The 21,721-nt window shown below is 40.3% G+C and overlaps 1 protein-coding gene across 1 annotated transcript in view; it reads left to right on the top strand.

Moving 5' to 3' along the window:
* Nucleotides 1–21,721, top strand: part of LOC121377955 — a 57,788-nt gene continuing 36,067 nt past the window's right edge. The window contains exons 1-2 of the mRNA XM_041506049.1: nt 1–322; nt 907–928. Of these exons, the coding sequence (XP_041361983.1) occupies nt 1–322; nt 907–928 (344 nt within the window). The remainder of the gene's footprint in view (nt 323–906; nt 929–21,721) is intronic.

The following is a 21,721-nucleotide window of genomic DNA, read 5'->3' as shown; positions in this document are numbered from 1 at the left end:
ATGTGTTCTATCATCTGTGGCCGGGAACATACGACTGACGAACTGTATGACGTCAAAACCAGTGAACTTGCAGAGCTAAAGAGTTCCAATGCTACTCTCTACCAAAGAGCTAAAACGGATTTTAATTTTCCGAGGATTGTGATAAAAGATCCAGCCGGGAAAACTCTCGACACTCATACCTCCCTACAGGAAGCGATTTATCGCGCCAAATGGAACGTGCAAACGTCAGGAACGGCCATTTTACCGGAAGAATGGCGGCTTCCCAAAGCACCACTTCCGGCCCGCCCAGATTTCACGAGAACCGGGCCGCTTTCGTCAAAGAGTACGAAAGGAAAAACTTATTCTAGAGTGTCCCAAAGTGCCCCTGCTAACTTAGTGGAGGTGAGTAACTTTCATTCATTCTTCATTCATGCTTGTATCCCATTAAGGCTCAAGCACGTTATTCGTGGCTCACACGTCAGCTGTTTGAAACGTCTTTTCAGGCTTGCGTTCAACGACTACGTGAAATGCTAACGTTCGCAACCAACTTGAATGCTTCGGATGTCATAATTCAAGTTTAACTTGCTAAAAAAACACCCCAAACCAAAACAACAATAATACCCCCCCCAAAAAAACCCACAAAACAAACCAAAAACAAAAACCAAAAAAAAACCCCACAAAAAAACCCAAAACCCCCAAACAAACAACAAAAAAACAAACAAACAAAAAACACCACCACAAAGAACAAATAGTGTAGGGAGCGTTTTCACCTGCTGTCTAGCTTGTACAAACTTGGAATTTTATCATCGATCATTGGTTATGATCGGTTTGCTCCAAGTTCAACTATCGTTTATTCAATCGGGTCAGGCTCATATGGAGGGAAAAGTTGTTTCACTTTTTTTTTTTTTTTTTCAATATATTTTCCAGAGAAGCATGACTTGACCCCGCTGTAAACTGCTCGCCGCAGTCTAGACCCCCAGTATGATCTAGTGGTGTCGTTAAACAAAACGAACTTTCTTTCTATTGTGGTTTTACCTTTAACTCTAATTTTACCTTTAATACCTATTAAAATACCCCGTTTGTTTTGTTTAACGACACCACTAGAGCACATTGATTTATTAATCATCGGCTATTGGGTGTGAAACATTGGCCATTTTGACAGTCATAGAGACGAAACCCGCTACATCTTTCCATTTGTAGCATGGGATCTTTTATATGCACTATCCCACAGACAGGATATCACATACCATGGCCTTTGATATACCAGTCCTGGTGCATTGGCTAGAGCGCCAACAGGCCCACCGACGGGGATCGATCCTAAACTGACTGCGCATCAATAATACCTATTCAATATCTGTTTTCATTGTATACATGAAAGAAAGAAAGAAATGTTTTATTTAACGACGCACTCAGCACATTTTAATTACGGTTATATGGCGTCAGACATATGGTTAAGGACCACACAGAGATAGAGAGAGGAAACCCGCTGTCACCACTTCATGGTCTACTCTTTCCGATTAGCAGCAAGGGAACTTTTATATGCACCATCCCACAGACAGGATAGCACATACCACGGCCTTTGATATACTAATCGTGGTGCACTCGCTGTGACGCCATATAACCGTAAATAAAATGTGTTGAGTGCGTCGTTAAATAAAGATTTCCTTCCTTTCCTTCGCTGTGACGAGAAATAGCCCAGTGGGCCCCACCGACGGGGATCGATCCCAGACCGATCGCGCATCGAGCGAGCGCTGTACCACTGAGCTACGTCCCGCCTCTTGTGTACATGAAAACAAGAACAAACGCAAGCATACTTGTCTCATTTCCATCATCTTGACTGTAAAAACCAGGGGAGTCGGCTAGGGGGTTCGGGGGGGGGGGGGGGGGGTGTTTCGGACGAACCCCACCGCTGAAGCAAATGGTCCGCTTTCAGAACTAAAACATACAGTTTTATACATATGGAGTTTCTGGTGGTGCAAAAACAAAACAGAAAAAGGTCCACTTGGTTCATATTCGAACCCCCCCCCCCCCCAGGTCCAGATCACGCTACACCCCTGAAAACAGTCACAGTTAATATTTTCTGCGACAATCGAATTATGGAGTTTTACAGTCGATCATCACATCAATTGAGATCAACTGATCAAATTTCGATTGTCGTCGATTATCGGAACAACACTATATACAACACCACCTGAATGAACACGCACCAATATTTAATATTTTCGACATGTAGATACACACGTTTATAAATGCATAAATATACTCCATTTTGTTTACCGATATTGAATATCGCAGTTTTATGACTTATTTATAGCGCCTATATATTCTGAAATTGAAATTCCTCTGCATGAACTCGCTTCCACTACTTCAAGGGCGGATTCGGAGGGGGTGTCGCATTTGGTACTCCTACAGACACTGTCGTACTTCTTATCAGTATTTTGGTCACAAGAGTTAATTAAGTATGTTGGTTTTCAGTGGCCAGATTTCAAAATATTAGATAATCAAAACTCGGTTTATTCGACACCACTAGAGCACAATGATTTATTAATCATCGGACATTGGATGTCAGACATTTGGTAATTTCGACATATAGTCTTAGAGAGGAAACCCGCTACATTTTTTCCCATTAGTAGCAAGGGATATTTTATATGCACAACCGGCCTCGGTGGTGTCGTGGTTTGGCCATCGAACATAAGGCTGATAGGTACAGGGTTCGCATCCCACCCAGAGCGAGGTTCTAATGACTCAATGGGTAGGTGTAAGACCACCACACACCCTTCTCTCTCACTAACCACCACCAATTAACAACTAACCCACTGTTATTGACAGACAGGCCATATAGCTGAGGTACGTGCCCATGACAGCGTGCTTGAGCAGTAATTGGATATAAGCACGGAAATAAGTTGAAATAAAATAAATGTATGCACTATCCCACAGACAAAATAGCACATAGCACGGCATTTGATACACCATTCGTAGTGTACTGGCTGGAACGAGAAATAGCACAATGGGGCCCACCGAAGGGGATAATTATTTGGTTACAGGAATTACATTTGCATTTCGAAAAAAATTCTGAAGTTTGTAACTCTGTATTTTAAAAAGTAAATGTTCACCACGTAACCGATTGGCAGTTCGCGTGAATTTAATGTTGCGTAACCGACACGCGAACAAAACGATTGTTCGCGTGAAATACTCTTCCCGTGAAAATCTGTTCCCTGCATCTGGACATACAGGTAGGTCTACCTCCCCAGGGTGCATTTTTGCCCTTGACAAAGTTGCGTAGATCCGCCCCTACTTTCAACGGTTTGATAACAGGCACTGACATGGCAAGCGCAATTATCGTTATAAACCTGGTGTTTTGTCGGGGTATTCATTTCCAAGGACCATTAGTTTCGCGTTTACAACTGTTGTGGTTTCCTTTCGAGCGTTCGGGTACAATAAACCATTTTATTAGAGCCAGAGAGATTGTCATTTTTACAATGAAGGCTCCGAACAGGAGTATACACGAAGCTTTTCTCTTTCATTTAAAACATCAGAGATAAGGTGTACACAGTTTTTCTGTAGTTTATGTTATGTTTCAAGTGAAGCGGGTTTATGGTGTTAAAAGTGATTGTGAGAAAGGGGTGGATTTGCGAGTAATAAAATATTGCCAGAATGAAATTTGGAATTCAGGTTGCTATTAATGTGTTGTTTGGGCTATTAATTTAAAAACATTACTTAATCTCAGATCGAAAATACAAGGTCGTAAAGGGCCAAGAAAAATATAAAATTAAAAAAAATACTAATACCATGTTTATCTTTCTATAAAATACCCTGTATTACTACGCGCTACTTCTTTTTCTTCATTTTCTTGGTCTTGTTCTTCTTTTTTCTTGCTCTTCTTCTTCTTTTTTCTTATTTTCTTCCCTTTCTTGGTCTTTGTCTTCTTCTTCTTCTTCCTCGTCTTCTTGCTCTTCTTCTTCTTTTTTCTTCTTTTTCTCCCCTTTTTGGGTATTTTTCTTCTTTTTCTTCTCCTTCTTCTTCTTCTTTTTCTTGTTGTTCTTCTTCTTCGTTTTGATCTTGTTCTTCTTTTTCTTGTTCTTCCTGTTCTTCTTCGTCTGCTATCTCCTGAAGTATTTTAGTCTAGGTATGGCCTTACACTTTCCTGGAGTGCATGGGTTGTAGGATAAAACCTATTAATAGATTACACTATATGAATTTATATACAATAATATTCGTTCTAATTGAATATCTCAGCATTGTGAATATATTTTATATCGCTAACGTTTTCGTGGAAGCAAGCTAGACTAGTTGAGGACCTAGATTTTGGTCAGTAAGAAATTGAAAAATTTCACCACCCAAACACACACACACACACACACAGATGTACAGACACACATACACATACACACATCTGCACAGACAGACACACACACACACACAGCTGTACAGACACAGCTGTACAGACACACATACACATACACACACACACATCTGCACAGACACACATACACATACACACACACACATCTGCACAGACACACATACACATACACACACACACATCTGCACAGACACACATACACATACACACATCTGCACAGACACACATACACACACACACAGCTGTACAGACACACACACACACACACACACACACACACACACACACAGCTGTACAGACACACACACACACACACACACAGCTGTACAGACACACACACACACACACACACATACACACACAGCTGTACAGACACACACACACACACACACACAGCTGTACAGACACACACACACACACACACAGCTGTACATACACATACACACACATCGGTACAGGCACAAACACACACACACACACACACACACACAGCTATACAGACACACACACACACACACACACACACACACATACACACACATCTGCACAGACACACATACACACACACACACACACACACACACAGCTGCACTTGCCCCCACCACCAGATCTGACCCCAAATTCTCAGCTATTTAGTAATATAAACATTACTGCCTATCCCATGTGTGGTTTTCTATATACGGCTAGAGTTATATGCAGAGGTGGGTGCAGGATTTCGTTCAAAAGGCGTGAATGGAGTTCGATTCTCAATAATTATTAAGAGTGAGAGAGACAACAGGAAAGACGTTGGTAGTTCTCCACCAAAAGGAGATGGTATCGGCGTCTGGCTCCCCTCCAAGGTCCGCTCCTGTTTATTGTCGTTTAACCAATAGGAAATTGATTCTCAAGATTTATGACAGATAATTTGAATTCGGGAATGTAGTAAAACCTATTGATAGTTACATAAAAACCCACCGGAGTATATATTACGCATCCACCCCAGCCATCACAAGTGGGTTAGTGCCCCGCCGCAACGTTTAAATGTCTCCATTGTAACAATTTGCATATTCATTGTGTTTCTGGTCGTCTTAATATTTGTAAGGAGCCCATACTGGATTTTGTCTTCAAATAATTGCATACGTACGAAAAAACAAAGAAGAAGGAAATAAAATGAAATTTAATCTAGTACAAATATTAGAACAACTAGAAACAGGTTTAATATACAGCCATTAATATTTTATGCCTTTCCTCTCTAAAACAATTTAAATGTCTCCATTTTAACAATTTGCATATTCATTGTGTTTCTGGTCGTCTTAATATTTGTAAGGAGCCCATACTGGATTTTGTCTTCTAATAATTGCATACGTACGAAAAAACAAAGAAGAAGGAAATAAAATGAAATTTAATCTAGTACAAATATTAGAACAACTAGAAACAGGTTTAATATACAGCCATTAATATTTTATGCCTTTCCTCTCTAAAACAATTTAAATGTCTCCATTTTAACAATTTGCATATTCATTGTGTTTCTGGTCGTCTTAATATTTGTAAGGAGCCCATACTGGATTTTGTCTTCTAATAATTGCATACGTACGTGGAAGCACGCTAGACTAGTTGAGGACCTAGATTTTGGTCAGTAAGAAATTGAAACATTTCACCACCCAAACACACACACACACAGCTGTACAAACACACACACACACACACACACACACACACACACACACACACAGCTGTACAGACACACACACACACACACACAGCTGTACAGACACACACACACACACACACACACACAGCTGTACAGACACACACACACACACACACAGCTGTACAGACACACACACACACACACACACAGCTGTACAGACACACACACACACACACACAGCTGTACAGACACACACACACACACAGCTGTACAGACACACACACACAGCTGTACAGACACACACACACACACACAGCTGTACAGACACACACACACACACAGCTGTACAGACACACACACACACACACAGCTGTACAGACACACACACACACACACACAGCTGTACAGACACACACACACACACACACACAGCTGTACAGACACACACACACACACACACAGCTGTACAGACACACACACACACACACAGCTGTACAGACACACACACACACACACAGCTGTACAGACACACACACACACACACACACAGCTGTACACACACACACACACACACAGCTGTACAGACACACACACACACACACACAGCTGCACAGACACACACACACACACACAGCTGTACAGACACACACACACACACACAGCTGTACAGACACACACACACACACACAGCTGTACAGACACACACACACACACACACACACAGCTGTACAGACACACACACACACACACACACACACACACAGCTGTACAGACACACACACACACACACACACAGCTGTACAGACACACACACACACACACACACACACAGCTGTACAGACACACACACACACACACACACACACACACAGCTGTACAGACACACATACACACAGCGGTACAGGCACAAACACACACACTCACACACACGCACACACACACACACACACACACACACACACACACACACACAGCTATACAGACATACACATACACATACACACACAGCGATACAGGCACAAACACACACACACACACACACACACACACACAACCCCAACACAATTAACACAAAAAACCATCAAAAATCTCACTAAAAACCATAAAAAATCCCACTAAAACACACATCCCTAAAAAAAAAAACCAACCCCCCAAAAAAACAACAAAAAAACAAAAAACAAAACAAAGAAGAATATCAAGACAGACATACATGTATGGCACTTGTGTTCCGGATCAACAATAACGCTCTACGACTGGCAAATTAATTATTTTCAGAACAGCTCCTTGTTGAATTATTAGCATTCGTCTCCCGGCTCAGGGAGGTTTTTTTTTTTTGGTTTTTTTTGTTCATTACCTTCTGTGTTATTTTATGCTACATATTCTTTACGTGGAAACCAAGGCACCCTGGAAATCTTCCTGGAACATTCCAACCACCACTCCCGCTCCCAATATAAAGTGTCACTGCATACGCCTATTGGTAGCACTAAACCAATATTTTAGGCGGAGTCAAAGTTCGGGGTGCAACATTTGATAGAGAAGTGAACACCACAAGTCCTGTGATTGGTGATAAATGTGAATGTGTTGGTTGTAAAAAAAATTAGTTTCATCTGGGCTAAAAATGTATGCAATTTTATTTCATCTAGTACCACTGTGCCAAGTAGCCTTGTGCTTGGAACATTTATGGGGTACATGTTTTAAAAAAGGTACTCAAATTTTGTGCAAAACTAGGGATGTTGTAAAAACATCTGGTTATACTGAAAATGAGCCATGAAAGGTACCATTTTCTTCAGTTAATACTTTGAGGTAGGGGTTGTAGTACTGATATTTATGGATCATAGTTTGGTTGATATATTGCATATAGTGTTTTTAATCACAGACGTTAACATGGTCGCCTATGGGATTTTAATTGGTACAGTCATACCTATAGGTGGATGGAATATACTGAATATCCACATAAACGCAATCGGGTTATTTTCAATTTGTAAAAGTTAAAGTTTGTTTTATTTAACGACACCACTAGAGCACATTGATTTATTAATCACCGGCTATTGGATGTCAAACATTTGATAATTTTGACATATAGTCTTAGGAAACCCGCTATATTTTTCCATTAGTAACAAGGGATCTTTTATATGCACCATCCCATCGACAGCGCCCACCGACGGGGATCGATTTCGCATTAAGCGAGCGCTTTACCACTGAGCTACGTCCCGCCCTTGTTAATTTGTAATTATAATTGGTTTACGTGATTACATATTTCAGTGAAATAATGAATGAAGGAAATGTTTTATTTAACGAAACACTCAGCACATTTTATTTATGGTTATATAGCATCAGAAATATGGTTAATGACCACACAGATATATAGAGAGGAAACCCGATGTAGCCACTTCATGGGCTACTCTTTTCGATTAGCAGCAAGATCCCACAGCCTTTTTTACACCAGTTGTGGAGCATTGGCTGGAACGAGAAATAGCCCAATGGGGCCACCGATGGGGATCGATTCTAAACCGACCGCGTATAACCACTGGGCTACGTCTCTCCCCTATAGTCTTAGGAAACCCGCTACATTTATATGCACCATTCCATAGACCGGGCCCACCGACTAAAAGATATTTACAACCATTTGCACTTGTAACTGACTTACCGGCCTCGGTGGCGTAGTGGTTAGGCCATCGGTCTACAGGCTGGTAGGTACTGGGTTCGGATCCCAGTCGAGGCATGGGATTTTTAATCCAGATACCGACTCCAAACCGTGAGTGAGTGCTCCGCAAGGCTCAGTGGGTAGGTGTAAACCACTTGCACCGACCAGTGATCCACAACTGGTTCAACAAAGGCCATGGTTTGTGCTATCTTGCCTGTGGGAAGCGCAAATAAAAGATCCCTTGCTGCTAATCGGAAAGAGTAGCCCATGTAGTGGCGACAACGGGTTTCCTCTCAAAATCTGTGTGGTCCTTAACCATATGTCTGACGCCATATAACCGTAGCTGACTTACGCGTCACAGACACGTGATTGTCAGGTTAACTATACGTCACAGTGTAATCGATTTCTACCGTGCTGTTTTTTATTGGACGTATGGCTTTGGTAACCTGGTCATCACCTAGGAGCAGCCAGTCGTATGTCTTGAAATTGTTAACACACGTACACGTGTAAACTCTATGTATAACGCATGATGTTCTCATCAATGGGACTGTAAGGAAATTGGTTTACGTGATTACAAATTCTCAATTTAGTGAAATAATAAATCAAGGTTTATCAAACTGTATTTCTCCTGAATCGCTATATTTATTGATCACCTTGTTAAAAGAGAGAGAGAGAGAGAGAGAGAGAGAGAGAGAGAGAGAGAGAGAGAGAGAGAGAGAGAGAGAGAGAGAGAGAGAGAGAGAGAGAGAGAGAGAGAGAGAGAGAGAAAGAGAGTGAGAGAGAGAGAGAGAGAGAGAGAGAGAGAGAGAGAGAGAGAGAGAGAGAGAGAGAGAGAGAGAGAGAGAGGGGGGGGAGGGAGGGGGAGGGGGAGGGACAGAGAGAACACGATTACAGTTAGAAATTATAATCGCTTTTCTTTTGGTGCACAGTATACGTCTAAATTACTCGAAGTACAGGTATATATAATATTTACAACGCTATATGTCTCTTGTTTCGGAGCCACTTAATGTCGCATATGTTTATTTACCAGTGTAGATCATGTTGACATTGTGTCAAAGAGTCTCTGTATATGAATGAAAAGCAAACGGTCTCAAGCTGTTGTTTTCACAAACGTAAGACAACCGACGTGTTTCCGTTATCAGTGTATTTACTTTGCATCTCGTGTTTCCGGTTATCGTATAATATACCTGTATAAATAACACGGACAGGAAAGGAATGTTTCAGTATATTTACAGTACATCTCGTGTTTCCGATTAACCTGTAACACACCTGTATATATAATACGGACAGAAAAGGAATGTTTCAGTATATTTACAGTACATCTCGTGTTTCGGGTCATCATTTTTTTTTTTTTATCACATTGTTTGCCATTGTAACCAAAATCTGATATAGAGTTTGTACCCGATCCGTCAGTGTCCCACCCCCCTCCCAAAGTCGTTCCTACGGGCCTGATATATAACACGGAAAGAAAAGGAATGTTTCAGTCGTACCTGTGCTAAAATAATTAAAAAGCAGTGAATAATAATAACAACAACAACAACAACAATAATAATAATTTAAAAGAAAAAAAAGAAAGAAAAATAAAATTTAAAAAGAAAACAAAAAGAAAGAAAAATAATAAATAAATAAAATAAAATAAAATAAAATAAACCCAAAACAGACACCCTAAAACACAAAACCTGTACACAACCCCAAAACCCTCGAAACAACAACAATAACAAAAAAGAGACCCCCCCCCACGAACCCCCCCCCCAAAAAAAAAAAAACCGATGTATATTTTTGTGCTGGGGTGTCCATTCATCCATCCATTCATTCATTCATTCATTCATTCATCCATTCATTCATTAATTCCATATTCGATCACTCTACAGACAGCTTACACAAAACGATTTGACTGATGTTTTTTTATTATGGAATTCCAGCGATAAGTATACGCCTATTACATACAGGTTCAAGTTCAGAATACGGATGAACGGACGTTGTTTTTCTGTTTGTGGGAAAGTTAATATAAAACATTTATATCTTGCTAATGTATAAAATCTGTCTGGTTTCTTGTAATATAACCACTGGGCTATGTCCTGGTCATTTGTAATACAACAAGAGACGCGTGTACCGGTAATTGTACAGGTGGGTGGGGTAGGTGTGTGTGTGTGTGTGTGTAAGGGGGGGGGGGGGTCCTAGATTGTAGTGAGCAAAGTGTCCAGGGGAATTCGGTCATGCTTCTTGGGGGAAAAAAAGAAACAAAAACAAAAAAAAGAGAAGAAAATTCACATGGAACTGAGCTGGCTTTCGACCCCCAAAACCACCATATCTCTTGTACTTGAAGAATGTTAATATATTTATAAATTTCAAGATTTTGTTTTTTGATTCAACAGTACTCAAACACACACTAGTACATCTGCATTCACCCTTGCAAGGGGCGGCACGTAGCCCAGCGGTAAAGTGTTCGGTCTGGGATCGATCCCCGTCGGTGGGCCCATTGGGGTATTTCTCGTTCCAGCCAGTGCACCACGACTGGTATATCAAAGGCCGTGGTATGTGTTATCCTGTCTGTGGGAAGGTGCATATAAAAGATCCCTTGCTGCTAATCGAAAAGAGTAGCCCATGAAGTGGCGACAGCGGGTTTCCTCTCTCAATATCTGTGTGGTCCTTTACCATATGTCCGACGCCATATAACCGTAAACAAAATGTGTTGAGTGCGTCGTTAAATAAAACATTTCCTTCCTTCACCCTTGCATGTCAAAGTCTCAGACTTTGTTTATATACTAGATTGCTAGTATCACTAACGCATTTATCTTAGTCACTTTTTTTCATGTCAAATTCTCGCTGAAATGAAAAGTCTTAATATCAGCTGACAACATTATATATAAGCAAAAACTATTTGACACGCAAACAAAACTTTAAAAAAAGGAATACTTGGTTGACATGTCACACTACATCTAATACTTAGTCAGGTGTGTGGGTTTACTTTGTTTTGCTTTTCTTTTTCTTTTGGTTTTGGGGGTTTTCTTTTTTAAAGCTAGCAAGACATGCATTTCAACAATTAGCGGTACATTATATTTTAAACCTAACACTGAATCTGTGGTTGAAGCTTATAGTTTCGTCTTTAGAATATTCCCACATGTATATAAAGCTGGCATGTTCGAGATTGTTCTAATGTCTTTAGGGGCTCAACACCGTGTCATGATGTGAATGTCAAGGAGAGAAACAAGGGAGGAGTCCAGGAGGACCTGCCTTTCCCCTCTAAAACAATTTAAATGTCTCCATTTTAACAATTTGCATATTCAATGTGTTTCTGGTCGTCTTAATATTTGTAAGGAGCCCAAACTGGATTTTGTCTTCAAATAATTTCGTACGTACGAAAAAAAAGAAAAAAAAAAGGAAATAAAATGAAATTTAATCTAGTACAAATATTAGAACGATCAGAAACACGTTTAATATACAGCCACTAATATTTTATGCAGACAGATATATTTGATATGTAATTACAATCGTTAAAAAGTCTCTGTTTGTCGATAACATCTTAAAAACTGCAGCAAACTCAGGAATGTCTCTTTAAATTCCGAGGTCGAACATGATATACTGTGCTCGGACCACACCTACTTAAATGTCACGTCCGTGAGAGCGAAACCGGAGAACCGATTACGTCACAGAAATTAGGCGTGATTTATTTAATTACCCACGCACATGCTGATAACAAGTTGTGACTGGTTGCCTGGCAACGATGCATGCATCCAATGCTGCATGCTTATCTCTGTTAAGACTGTAACTCTGTCGCCTATTCCTTTCGTTAAAGCTGCGGTCCCCAGAATATTTTAAAGATTTAATCATTTACAATAGACTATCAAGTTCTGTGTCGTACCTAAGAAGTACCATTATTCGCTTTCGGTTCACTATGCTGGCTGACATTTAAAACATTTTTTTGTCATCTTAGTTATTTCTCAAACATAGCCCTCTGACAATATATATATATATATATATATATATATATATATATATATATATATATATATATATATATATATTTATTTTTTTTTTTTTTTTTCAATTTATTTTTATTTTTATTATTTTAAATTTTTTTTTTACGAATGGTAATTCGCGTTAGAACCGTGGATTGCGCTACTCTAGACAACTAAAGTCAGTGCATTTGGTGTTTGAAAGCCTCTAGAATTGACTATCATTAAAAAAAAACTAGTGCCAGCTATTAAAGGTGTATATTTTGTGTGTGCATATCACAATAATCGAAACAAACAAGAGACAACGCAACAACAACCACAGCGACAAAACCCCAACACGCCAATATAAATTACATCCCTCAAAAATTAAAAACAACAAAAACCAAACCCTCCCAAAACCAACAAACCAACCAAAAAATAACAACCAAAAACAAAACAAAAAAGCAAAGAAATCACCAGAGAGAGAGAGAGAGAGAGAGAGAGAGAGAGAGAGAGAGAGAGAGAGAGAGAGAGAGAGAGAGAGAGAGAGAGAGAGAGAGAGCGAGAGAGAGAGCGAGAGAGAGAGCGAGAGAGAGAGAGAGAGAGAGAGAGAGCGCGCGAGAGAGAGAGAGAGAGAGAGAGAGAGAGAGAGAGAGCGAGAGAGAGAGAGAGAGAGAGAGAGAGAGAGAGAGAGAGCCGCGGCGAGAGAGAGAGAGAGAGAGAGAGAGAGAGAGAGAGAGAGAGAGAGAGAGAGAGAGAGAGAGAGCCAACACACAGCATTTAACTAAGACCCATAAATGTCGCTAATAGTCGGAAATACAGTGTATCATAACATGTACCTTTAAATTCTGGAAAGGCGAGATTGTGCCTTTAAACTGATTTATCAGCGTTTTTAAAGCCGTTTATAATTGATGCTAGGCAGAACTTCAAAGAGTATTTCGATATTAATCCGTAACACGCACCATGGATTGTGGAAAATGAATCGCTTTACAATGCTAAATAATGTACAGATCAATAAAACATCAGTGCGTCTCTGTTCTGTTATCTGCAGGCAATAAATAGATCAATATGGACAGGAAATTTGAAATACGTAAAGACCACGCTTTAATCCAGTCTCACCTTATCACTAGATAACATAGGATTTTTTTTTTTTAATGCAAAACAAAGAAACAAGCAAACAAACAAACAAACAAACAGCAGCGACAAAACACCAACCCCCAAAAAAAACCAAACAAAAAAACCCAACAAAAAACAACAACCCACAAACAACAAAAAACAAAAACAAAACACGCTCCCTCCTCTCCCCCGAAATTCACACAATTACAACTATAATCAAGCGCGCATTGTGTGTGTGGAGTGGGGGTAGGGGGTCGGGATTGAAACCCCCTCCTGCTCAAGCAAATTGTCGTTCTTTTTTCAATATAGTTACAGGGGCAGCATGATTGGACACTCCTATAAACTTCATTCAACACAGTCTAGATCCCTCTGGATAAGCTCCTGCACACGCGCCTGATAATAGCTGTAATAAATTTATATGTTTTTGTGATAGAAATGAAAATCCATATGCATAGGCTCCCATTTTTTAAAGGGAGGTGGCGAAGGAGGGCATGCTTGCTTTTGCCCGAATAAAAACGAAAGTTCCCGAATCTGGATAAAAACATTTATTCATATTAGGATTATTACCAAGCAGCTATATAGGATTGCAAACGAATCACTACGCATTTTTATATGGATTACAACTAGTAGAATGATGGGAATGCTTGGTAAAAAGCTCTCAGATCAGCACATTTTGCTCGAATATCACCATCATTATTGCCCGAACTTGACGTTTTGCTCCAGCACTAGGGGGCAGTTGTCCCCTCCTGCCCCCCTGCCTCGTACGCTTATGTCTATATGTGTCAGATGCGTGTATGATGGGGGTGGGGCGGAGGGGGACAGGAGCTACTAGTACCTCAATTCAGTTTATTCATTGCTCTCCATCCACAATTAAAGGGCTAGTTAATATAAAACTGGACCCCTCAGCTGCTGGTACGGACATTAATCATCAGCTATTGGATGACAAATATTTGGTTAATTCTGATATGAAGTCATCAGAGAAAACCCGCTACATTTTCCCATTTAGGAACAAGAAATCTTTAATACGCACTATTCCACAAACAGGATAGCACATATATGATATAGCAGTCGTGGTGCACTGGCTGATCTCCTTAGATCTCCATAGCCTAAGCAACCAACATTAAGTTTCAGCCAGAATTACAATATTTTCACTACTCCCACACCCCTCCGATTCATAAATGTTTTAAAACAGCAGCAACATCAATAATACCCCACACCAAAGAGCGTATTTAGTAAATATAGTTTGCTTTGTTTAACGACACCACTAGATCACATCGATTTATTAATCATCATCGGCTGTTGGGTGTCATATACTAGTATTTGGTAAAAAAATTATATACAGTCACAGAGAGGAAACCCGCTACATTTTTTTTCCATTAGCAGCGAGGGATCTTTTATATGCACCATCCCACAGACAGAACAACACATACCACGGCCTTTGATATACCAGTCATGGCGCACAACCTGGAACGAAAAATAGCCCAATGGGCCCACCGACGGGGATCGATCACAGACCGAGCGCGCATCAAGCGAGCACTTTACCACTGGGCTACGTCCCGCACCTGAAGTCAATACAGTGTAATAACTAAGACACATGTACACTGTAAGTGTATTCAAATTGATTTCAATCCAACCCGATCTACAAGTACACAACTGCGCGCTTTACTTATTTAAATGCATATCAAATTCCCTCTTACTAAATAGGAATATGCAGGGCCGCACAAATATCTAGGTGGGGTCGGAAAATAGGATCGGTGTAGGTGTACAGTCATTATATATATATGGGGCGAATTTACAGGTAGTACTAAACCAAATAACTCCCGGCTGGGTCAAAGACCATAAGTCCTATGATTGGTGATAAATGTGTGTTGGTTGTAAAAAAAAAAACCCAAATAATTTCATATGGGCAAAAAATGTATGCAATTTCATTTCATCTGGTACCACTGTATCAAGTAGCCTTGTGCTTTAAACATGTATGGGGTACCTGCAAAAAAACAACGTTCTCGAATTTTGTGCGAAACTAGGGTAGTCATAGACTCTACCCGTTATCTGAGAAATGAGCAGCTTGACCCCCATTTTTTTCTGATTCACTTTAAGAATGAGGGGTGGTAGTATTTATATCCGTGGAGTTTATTTTCATTGATACGCTGCAGGTAGAAGTTTTAGCCACATATGTTACTATTGTCGTCTATGGGATTTGATTTGGTAGTATACACCCTACAAAACCTGTTTATGTCTTACACGCGTGTAACTACATACATTTACAAAGTAACAATGGTAAACACCTGCGTTTAAAAAAAAAAAGTTTCGTAAATTTGGCCCTATATTTTTAGTTAGATGAAAAGGGAAGTTCTAGACCCAAAGATGCATGTATATGCCCCCTCCTCAACCCCCGCTGAGTACGGCCCTAATACAATAACATTTTACCTGAACCAACTCAGGGACGGGATCTAGCTCAGTGGGTAGAGCGTTCGCCTGACGTGCTTGGCTCATAGTATCGAATTATCCCAATCTAATTAAAATTAGCTCCACTATTACAATGGGTCCACCGACGGGGATCGATCCTAGACCGACCACGCATCAAGCGAAAGCTTTACCACTGGGCTACGTCCCGCCCCCTTGTCTGTGTGGAAATGTATATAAAAGATACTTTGTCGTTAATGGAAAACTGTAGCGGGTTTCCTCTCAAATGTAGCGGGGTTTCCTCTCAAATATAGCTGATTTCCTCTCAAATGTAGCGGGTTTCCTTTCAAATGTAGCGGGTTTCCTCTCAAATGTAGCGGGGTTTCCTCTCAAATATAGCGGATTTCCTCTCAAATGTAGCGGGTTTCCTGTCAGAATTACCAAAAGTTTGAACTCCAATAGCCGATCATTAATACAGGCCCGTAACCAGGGTAGTGGTGGTGGTGGGTGGCATTGGAGAAGTCGCCCCCTTGGAAAAAAACATCGTCCCCATTAGAATGACCAACTATGTGCATTCCTGAAGTATGTGCCCACCCCATTAAAATTGTTTGAGCACCCTAAGTGCTGGTGTCAATGTTCTTTTGTAGTGTCGTTATACAAATACAAACTTGAAATTTTAACTTCGAATAAACTCATTATACGCTCGTAGTACACGCCACTAGAAACAGTCATCTAACCACCATATTACTGACAGACAAACATACATACAGACAAACACATAGCCAGGTTGGTGGTGGTGGTGGGTGGCATGGGGAAGTCGCCCCGTTGAAAAACGATTGTCCACCTAAGAATTCGCTATTGTGGGTATGTATTAAGTGTGCGCCCACTCCTTTAAACATTGCATGAACACTCTTAAGTGGTGCTGTCGGTTGAAGATGAATAAATCAATGTTCTTTTATGGTGTCATTAAACAAAACTTTAAATACGACAATCAGAGACACATTTCATGTACAACCACTGATATTTTATGCAGAAAATGTATTAAATATGTAATTATCGTATTTAAAACTTTCTTTTAGTCGGCGACATCTTTACAGTTTCATTTTCATTTCAACTTATTTTCGTGCTTATATCCAATTAAGGTTCAAGCACGCTGTCCTGGGCACTCACCTCAGCTATCTGGGCTGTCTGTCCAGGACAGTGGGTTAGTTGTTAGTTGGTTAGTGGTTAGTGAGAAAGAAGATGGTATAGTGGGCCTTACACCTACACATGGAGCCCTTAAGAGCTCGCTCTGGGTTGGAGCCGGTACCGGGCTGCGAACCCTGTACCTACCAGTCTGTAGTTCGATGGCTTAACCACGACACCACCGCAGCCGGTATTCTTTACAATGGCAGAAAACTGAGGACAGTTCCTTTAAATTAAAATAAGATTATTATAGCTGTTTGGTTGTTTTCTTTTGGCGAAGAACTGAACTCTACAGACATTTAATTATATTCTAGCTCATTTTCAGTGCCAATATTCCAGCCAACATATTACTCTACCTAAACAAAACTACTGTACCACACCGCCTGGTTACTGGTATTATGTGTACCGTACGTGTGTGTGCCGTCTGGGTGTCGTGGAGTATCTTAAATTAAATTGACTTGTTTATTGACACGCGATAAAAAGAATAAACGGGGAGATCAAATTAACTGCGCTGTCGCTTAGACGACGTAAGGAAGGTTAAGCGAGGACGGTCTTCGATAGAAAAGGAAAGGAGTGTTTGTATCACGTTCACACCCTAAAACATTGTTTAATAGACAGCCATTAGATGCGCGGCAGTGGCGTGGCCGGAGGTGGGATTTGGTTTAGGAGGCGGGAGGGGGGGGGGGGGGGGGGGGGGTGAGGGCATGGGGGCCCCATCCAATAAAACCTTTAAACAAAAATCGATTAAATTTTATAAAATCATACATATATACATACATACATTCATACATTCATACATACATAGATTCATGCATGCATGCACGCACGCACGCACACACACACACACACACACACACACACACACAGTGTATGTTGCCCTCCCCCCTTACGTGGATTGCCCTCTACTAATATAATATCCAGTGGTGTGCGGTCGGTCTAAGATCGATCCCCATCGGTGGCCCCGTTGGACTTCTCATTCCAGCCAGTGCTCCACGACTATATCAAAGGCTGTGGTATGTGCTATCCTGTCTGTGGGATGGTACACATAAAAGATGCGTTGTTATTAATGGAGAAATAAATTGCGGGTTTCCTCTCTAAGACTATATGTCAAAATTACCAAATGTTTGATATCTAATAGCCGACGATTTATTAATCAATGTTAGTTAGTCTACTTCAGAAAGAACGAGGTGTTTGATAAGATCGCATCAGGTACCTACAATTGCAAGTAGGATAGCACATACCACGGCTTTTGTTATGCCATCTGTGGAGCACTAATAAAACTTACAATTTCCAGTGTACCCAGTTCTGCGTGCTTGAACTTTAGATACAAAAACAAGAATAGGTCCTGCATATTATTACCAGTATAACTATTTTTATTTGATTTGTTTTTAGAAAAATTGCTATAGAAAGTTTAGTGTTGGTCTGATTAATGAGTGTTCCCCTGCTACTCCCCCCTCCCAATCCTTCGTTTTGTAACATAGAAGGAAGGAAGGAAATGTTTTATTTAGCGACACACTCAACAATTTTTTTTTTTTTACGGTTATATGGCGTCAGACATATTGTTAAGAACTACACAGATATAGAGAGGAAACCCGCTGTCGCCACTTCATGGGCTACTATGTGCGATTAGCAGCAAGGGATCTTTTATATGCACCATCCCATAGACAGGATAGTACATACCACGACCTTTGTTACACCAGTTGTGGAGCACTGGCTGGAACGAGAAATAGTCCAAAGAGGCCACCGAACGGGGATCGACCCTAAACCGACCGTACATCAAGCGAGCGCTTTACAACTGGGCTACGTCCCGCCCCCTGTAGCATAGAGAGCTATATTGTACAGGTGTAAAGAACAGTTTGTTAAAGTTTGTTTTATTTAACGACACCACTAGAGCACATTAATTAATTAATCATCGGCTATTGGATGTCAAACATTAGGTAATTCTGACTCGTAGTCATCAGAGGAAACCCGCAACATTTTTCCTAATGCAGGATGGGATCTTTATATGCATTTTACCACAGACACGGAAGCACATACAACGGCGTTTGACCAGTTGTGGTGCACTGGTTGGAACGAGAGAAACCCAATCAGCTGAATGGATCCAGCGAGGTGGTTCGATACTGCGACGCAATCACCTCAAACGAGCACTCAATCGACTCAGCTGAATCCCGCCCCAGGAGTTAAAAAAATAAAATGTTAAACTAATAAAACAACGGGGTTGGGGTTTAGGGGAAAAAACTGTATTCTTGAGATTGATCGTAAGCAAATCAGTACTACAAATCGCATCGTGAGCGTGCACCTTTAGGAACTGTAAATCAGTACTGAATGAGATCGGTCGTAAGCAAATCAGTACTACAAATCGCATCGTGAAAGTGAACCTTTAGGAACTGTAAGTCGGTACTGAATGAGATCGGTCGTAAGCAAATTAGTACTACAAATCGCATCGTGAGAGTGGACGTTTAGGAACTGTAAGTCAGTACTGAATGAGATCGGTCGTAAGCAAATCTGTACTACAAATCGCATCGTGAAAGTGAACCTTTAGGAACTGTAAGTCAGTACTGAATGAGATCGGTCGTAAGCAAATCTGTACTACAAATCGCATCGTGAAAGTGGACCTTTAGGAACTGTAAGTCAGTACTGAATGAGATCGGTCGTAAGCAAATCAGTACTACAAATCGCATCGTGAAAGTGGACCTTTAGGAACTGTATTTGACAAAAATAGTGTTAAAGTGTTGATACAAATACTTTGCTCGATGTTTCAGTCAAATGCTTGTTTGAAATAATAACCTCTGCACATCAGCGTGCGCATTCAGACGGAATATATATATATATAAGAGTTTTTTGTCGCCCCTGGCCCGATCACTTTCGATGTAACAGGTGGTGCCCCAGGGTATTGTCCCTGAACCGTTTGAGAATAGGGGCTCGCAAACTGTTTTTCTGATTCCGTTATACTGGCGCGCCATATAGTGGAAGTCTTTCATTAAAGTTCTAAAGTTTTTTTGTTTTTGTTTAACGACACCACTAGAGCATATTGAATTTATTAATCATCGGCTATTGGATGTCAAACATATGGTTATTTTTAACAGTCATAGAGAGGAAACCTGCTACATTTTTTCATTAGTAGCAAGGGATCTTTTATATGCACCATCCCACAGACAGGATAGTACATACCACGGCATTTGATATACCAGTTGTGGTGCACTGGCTGGAACGAGAAATAGCTCAATGGGCCCACCGACGGGGATCGATCCCAAACCGACAGCGCAGCAAGCGAGCGCTTTACCACTGGGCTACATCCCGCCCTTTCTTCCATTAAAGGCATATTGCCACAGACCACTGACCTATTTAATGGCATATTGTCACAGACCACTGACCTATTTAATGGCATATTGTCACAGACCACTGACCTATTTAATGGTCTAACAAAGTATTACCTGAACAAAAATAATTTTATTTGTCCCTAAATGTATTTTATTCAACCATCTTCATAACCACCATACTTTATTTATTAATGACATTTTGTAAAAATAATTGAATTATGGCAATGGTTTATAATTCAAAAACTAAACAAGAGGAAGAAATTTGACATTTGTTAGCCCATTCACACCCTCCCCATTTCCCATATAAACTTTAGAAAATACAAGCATCTGAAAAGCAGAATATGTATTTCGTTTTTTGTCATCTAGGGAAGGGCAACAAAATCTACAGATTTGGGTAGGGGGCAAAATCATTCCCTATTTCTGCCCAGAGCCGGTTTAAGGATCCGCGGGGCCACCTTCCCAGGATATATATTTTGCAACCCCCTCGGTGAGAAGGGAAAAATTACCCAGGGAAAATAAATGTACACATCACCGCGGGGCCCCCTGAAGCGCGGAGACCGTAGCACGTCCTAAATGTGCTACTAGAATAAACCGACTATTTCTGTCGCAAACTGATTTTAGTCCATACGTATTCATTAAAGGGACATTCCTGAATTTGTTACATTGTAAGATGTTTCTGACTAATAAAATATTTCTACGATTAAACTTACATATTAAATACATTTTCTTGTTTAGAATATCAGTGTCTTAATATTTGTAAGAAGCCCAAACTGGATTTTGTATTCAAATAATTTCGTACGTACGAAAACAATATATTTTAGGAAATAAAATGAAATTTAACCTAGTACAAATATTAGAACGATCAGAAACACGTTTAATATACAGCCACTAATATATTATGTAGCAAAATATATTTGATATGCAATTACAATCGGTAAAAAGTATCTATTAGTCGATAACATAAAAATTGCAGCAAACTCAGGAATGTCCCTTTAAACTATAATTGCACTGCGTTCCGCGATAACACAATAAATACTGAAAGTAATGAATTTTTACGATCATAACAAAGGAAGAAAAAAAGTACAACAAATATTAATATCCAGTGTTTTGTCTGTCGAGGGTTAATCAATGTCCTAACGCGTGCTG

This window comes from Gigantopelta aegis, chromosome 7 (assembly GCF_016097555.1).
Source record: "Gigantopelta aegis isolate Gae_Host chromosome 7, Gae_host_genome, whole genome shotgun sequence".
NCBI lineage: Eukaryota > Metazoa > Mollusca > Gastropoda > Neomphalida > Peltospiridae > Gigantopelta > Gigantopelta aegis.
This window is presented reverse-complemented; position numbering and strand designations above follow the sequence as displayed.